We start from the raw sequence: 6,000 nt of genomic DNA, 5'->3' as shown, positions 1-6,000 counted from the left end.
TCAAACTGTCAGATGCATCATGACCATTATAATTACACTGTCAAACTATCAGATGCAGAATGACCATTATAATTATACTGTCAAACTATCAGATGGAGCATGACCATTGTAACTACACTGTCAAACTATCAGATGCAGCATGACTATTATAACAACACTCTCAAACTGTCAGATGCAGCATGACCATAATACCTACACTCTCAAACTGTCAGATGCAGCATGACCATAATAACTACACTCTCAAACTATCAGATGCAGCATGACCATTATAATTACATTTTCGAACTATAAGATACAGCATGGCCATTGTAACTACATTGTCAAACTATAAGATACACCATAGCCATTGTAACTACAGTGTCAAACTGACAGATACAGCATGGCCATTGTAACAACACTGTCAAACTATAAGATACAGCATGGCCATTGTAACAACACTGTCAATCTATAAGATACAGCATGGCCATTGTAACTACACTATCAAACTATAAGATACAGCATGGCCATTGTAACTACACTGTCAAACTATAAGATACACCATGGCAATTGTACCTACATTGTCAAACTATCAGATGCAGCATGACCATTAAAACTTCGCTGTCAAACTATAAGATACACCATGGCAATTGTACCTACATTGTCAAACTATCAGATGCAGCATGACCATTAAAACTTCGCTGTCAAACTATCAGATGCAACATGGCCATTGTAACAACACTGTCAAACTATAAGATACAGCATAGCCATTGTAACTACACAGTCAAACTATAAGATACACCATGGCAATTGTAACTACATTGTCAAACTATCAGATGCAGCATGACCATTGTAACAACACTGTCAAACTATCAGATACAGCATGACCATTGAAACTACACATTTTAGGCGTTATCTATACACCTGTCTATCATGTTATAGTTCAGGTGTTAATTATACATCTTTCTATGATGTTATAGTTGAGGTGTTAACTAAACACCTTTAAATCAGAGAGGATTTGACAGGGTTCGAACTAAATAAACTATGCATTAATTATAAACAAAATCCATTTATTTAACTTAAGATAAACTGCTTAAACTGACCAATTTTAGCTGTCGATTAATACGTAGATGTAGATAAATGGAGCATACATTGTTCCAGATACGTTCCTATACTTCATCAATACGTAATAATCTGGTAATCCAGTTGAAGCAGCTGATTGAGAAACACACTCTTCAACCAATAGCTGAGTTAAATAAAAATTAGGCTTAAAGTGGTTGATTAGAATATATTTAAAATTTTCTTTGAAGAAGTCATTCATTTTGACCTAACAGATCTGAATGGTTAATCAATACGTTTTTTATTTCATCTCAAGTGAAAAGTGGTAGCACGTGCTATTAGTTTACACACAAATAATTTGCACAACCTGCCTTTAACTCTGCTTCGGCGTCATGCGCAGTTGATTTCTTCAGCACAACGCTGCCACTCTCAGAGACTGGGCGTCCTGTATGTTAGAAGTCCTGTTCATGTGTAGACATACTTTTAGTTCGTGAGACTCTAGAAGTTCGTTTCGCTCGTCATGAGAACTGACGTTATTACAGTGTTAACTTGTTTGGTCTTCTGTTCGCTTGGAGGAGGTAAGAGAAATAAATATTGAAAATTGGGGTTGTTATTTCCGTTTGGAAGTAAAGATCTTTTCCACAGCTTAAAGTACATGGATACGCGAAACCTGGTGTTACAATTTATTATTCAGCTAAACAACTGGTTATATATATAATGTTTAATTCAAGTTCTTTATCAAAACGAAAATTTCGCTAAAGGAAGATGACGTAAAGATGTCCTCTGTCTTTTGATTGGCTAATTTTGTTCCCTCAGACTAATTTTGCTAAATTCACGGCTCATCATTGGAAGATAAGTTAATATATTACAATAATGATATTTTATACAGTTTTAATGTATGGTTTTATTCATTTAATTATGACGTAATTACAATAGTGATATCTATACTTCTCTACTAACGAGGTAAGTGTAATGAATATGTCTCAGTTGAAACTACAATCATCCCTAATGTCTCAGTTGAACTATAATTATTCACGAGGTTTAATATGATACTAAAATTGTTTACATAAACATGAGATCTAATGGATCATCTATCAAAATTACCCATCTTTAAACTTTCAAAAAATATATGCCACAGAACGTATAGTGACCGTCACTCTGCGAAATGGTAATGAGGTATTACAAACCACGTTGGTTCAGTCAATACTTTAAGGATATTTCTTCCAGAACAGTCAGTAAGAACAAACATATGGAACTAGTTATGTCAAGTCGTTCAGAACATAGTTCAATGTAAAGAAATACAGGACCTCATCCAACAATATTCACATCAATAATTCCTGGAGGCAGCTTTTAAAAGTCACGCAAACTAAAGGATAAGTTCATTCCATTAAGTCAAAACACGATGTGTCACACTCAGTTATCACACATACAATAAGTAACAGGAAACAATGTCTCTCACTTCGTTATCAGAGATACGTTAAGTAACATTAAGTTCAGAAACGAAGTCCCACACTCAATTATCATAGATATGTCAAGTTACTTTAAGTTCAGAAACGAAGTCCCACACTCAGTTATCATAGATATGTCAAGTTACATTAAGTTCAGAAACGAAGTCCCACACTCAATTATCATAGATATGTCAAGTTACATTAAGTTCAGAAACGAAGTCCCACACTCAGTTATCATAGATATGTCAAGTTACATTAAGTTCAGAAACGAAGTCCCACACTCAGTTATCATAGATATGTCAAGTTACATTAAGTTCAGAAACGAAGTCCCACACTCAGTTATCATAGATATGTCAAGTTACATTAAGTTCAGAAACGAAGTCCCACACTCAGTTATCATAGATATGTCAAGTTACTTTAAGTTCAGAAACGAAGTCCCACACTCAGTTATCATAGATATGTCAAGTTACATTAAGATACAATGTTTCACTCTCTGTCATCAGTTTCCAGGAAAGTTGATGAACCGTTTCCAGTCTTCACAATGGAACCGCCGAGCTATGTACCTTTTCTCAATTCCACTGGAATGGTCATCTCTTGCTCTTTGGCCGGACCTCCGGCGCAAGTAGTGACCTGGAGTAAAGCTGATGGTTCGCCTGTTACAAATATTCCTGGATTACGATACATCCGATCAGATGGAGCTCTTCTTTTTCCACCTTTCGGAGCAGGAGATTATAGACCGGAAATACACAGCACCATCTATCGGTGTATTTCTCGCAGCATATTTGGAAGTTTAGGATCAAGGAATGTCCGTGTGAGAGGAGGTAAGGTAGTCAGAAGGTTAAATATCTAACGTAAAATTTAACCCTAACTTTACAATATACGGTTTATTTTCAAAGTGTTCAGTGATTAACTTCAAATTTATTGTTTATAGCTTAGAATGTTTTAAATTGCGCATCATGCGTTTATAATACTGTTTGTTTGTTTTTAATTTCTCGCAAAGCTATACGAAGGCTATCAGCCCTACTTGTTCCTAACGAGATGGAAGGCAACTTAGTCAACACCACTGTATGAACGACGCATTAGAACGTCACCAATAGCGAAACGGGGAGCATATCAGGTGACAGGTTTCGATCCCACTACCGTACACTTCAGGTCAAGTGGCCTAACCTTTCTAAATAAATATAGTTTAGAACAGCATTACAACTCGAGAATTCAGCATATGAAGCAGGGTGCGGTTGTTAGCGAGGTTTTCATTATCACTGTTGGGGATCAGGTTATGATACAAGAAGAGCATCCGTTCTAGGGACCGTCTCTGTGATATAACATTCTCGGTATTTACTGTTGGGGATCAGGTTATGATACAAGAAGTGCATCCGTCCTAGGGACCGTCTCCGTGATATAATATTCTCAGTATTAACTGTTGGGGATCGGGTTATGATACAAGAAGAGCATCCGTCCTAGGAACCGTCTCTGTGATATAACATTATCACTATTAACTGTTGGGGATCAGGTTATGATACAAGAAGAGCATCCGTTCTAGGAACAGTCTCTGTGATATAACATTCTCAGTATTAACTGTTGGGAATCGGGTTATGATACAAGAAGTGCATCCGTCCTAGAAACCGTCTCCGTGATATAACATTCTCAGTATTTACTGTTGGGGATCAGGTTATGATACAAGAAGAGCATCCGTCCTAGGGACCATCTCTGTGATGAAACATTCTCAGTATTAACTGTTGGGGATCGGGTTATGATACAAGAAGTGCATCCGTTCTAGGAACAGTCTCTGTGATATAACATTCTCAGTATTAACTGTTGGGGATCAGATTATGATACAAGAAGTGCATCCGTCCTAGGGACCATCTCTGTGATTAAACATTCTCAGTGTTAACTGTTGGGGATCGGGTTATGATACAAGAAGTGCATCCATCCTAGGGACCATCTCTGTGATATAACATTCTCAGTATTAACTGTTGGGAATCGGGTTATGATACAAGAAGTGCATCCGTCCTAGAAACCGTCTCCGTGATATAACATTCTCAGTATTAACTGTTGGGGATCGGGTTATGATACAAGAAGTGCATCCGTCCTAGGGACCGTCTTCGTGATATAACATTCTCAGTATCAACTGTTGGGGATCAGGTTGTGATACAAGAAGAGCATCCGTCCTAGAAACCGTCTCCGTGATATAACATTCTCAGTATTAACTGTTGGGGATCGGGTTATGATACAAGAAGTGCATCCGTTCTAGGAACCGTCTCCGTGATATAACATTCTCAGTATTAACTGTTGGGGATCAGGTTATGATACAAGAAGAGCATCCGTCCTAGGGACCGTCTCCGTGATATAACATTCTCAGTATCAACTGTTGGGGATCAGGTTATGATACAAGAAGTGCATCCGTCCTAGGAACCGTCTCCGTGATATTATATTCTCGGTATTAGCTGTTGGGGATCGGGTTATGATACAAGAAGAGCATCCGTCCTCGGGACCGTCTCCGTGATATTATATTCTCGGTATTAGCTGTTGGGGATCGGGTTATGATACAAGAAGTGCATCCGTCGTACGGACTGTCTCTGTGATAGGTCATTTTCAGTATCATTGTACAGAACCTTTGTCTTCTGCATATCTGTCATTTCCCTCTGTGATCACCCTGCACGCAATGAGAAAGTATGTAATGTATTATACTTCACGAGCTCTGCCACGCCCTGGCTGTGTTGAATTTACTAATGACAAAAACCTATGATACAACTGTATTATCCAGGATATGCAGATATAGGGTTATCTCGCTCAAAACAACACAATTAATAACAAAGGCCTATGTTTATAGTTGTAATATCTGGGATACGCAGAGATAAAGTTACCTCACTTAAAGTAAGATTTTATAAATGAGAACGTACTAACATTACAGCTGTATCATCTAGGATATGCAGATATGCTTTCTTCTTTCAGAATAAGACAAGTCAGTTATATGCGTTTCATATAAATCTTCAGCAATGATAAATGATATGAAACTAACACACTGTTGTATCGTTATGAAAATAGTCCGAATTTCCCTGGGGTGTTGTCAAATATAGTGCGTGACGTCACCTTTCTCCTCTTATTTCAGGCTACTTGACACTAAACATTTTAGCTCAACAATTATGCACATTTAAAGTCATTAGTATTTGACGTTGAGAATTTGTACGCCAGGTATTGTAGCGAGGAAATGTTTCTATACGACAATGTAGTTTATTATGTACGATCGATATTTCAATTTAACAACATGTACCTCGAATATTCACTTATTACAAATATCCACCAATGTAAAAACTTTGTATGCGTTTTGAAACAGTAGATTTCAAAGGAAATGGACATGGTTTTCAGAAGTGCACGTGTATATAGTTTTAAAGAATGACTTTAATTTAGTCGTACGAGCAAGACTGTAGGAGATAATAGCATTAATTGACATGTTGCGTGGACTTTATAGTGTGATTTCAGCTCCTTGCACTTAAACCCTACATGTACGTGTATTTAT

The 6,000-nt window shown here is 37.3% G+C and overlaps 1 protein-coding gene across 1 annotated transcript in view; it reads left to right on the top strand.

The window, feature by feature from the left end:
* Positions 1-1,486: 1,486 nt before the first annotated feature.
* LOC143245824 (cell adhesion molecule Dscam1-like) overlaps positions 1,487-6,000 on the top strand; it is a 74,828-nt gene continuing 70,314 nt past the window's right edge. The window contains exons 1-2 of the mRNA XM_076492079.1: positions 1,487-1,613; positions 2,987-3,304. Of these exons, the coding sequence (XP_076348194.1) occupies positions 1,556-1,613; positions 2,987-3,304 (376 nt within the window). The 5' untranslated portion in view covers positions 1,487-1,555. The remainder of the gene's footprint in view (positions 1,614-2,986; positions 3,305-6,000) is intronic.

The sequence above is a fragment of the Tachypleus tridentatus genome, chromosome 3, assembly GCF_004210375.1.
Source record: "Tachypleus tridentatus isolate NWPU-2018 chromosome 3, ASM421037v1, whole genome shotgun sequence".
In the NCBI taxonomy this organism is placed as follows: Eukaryota; Metazoa; Arthropoda; class Merostomata; order Xiphosura; family Limulidae; genus Tachypleus; species Tachypleus tridentatus.
Note: the sequence above shows the minus strand (reverse complement) of the source record. Positions and strands in the feature narration are given on the sequence as shown.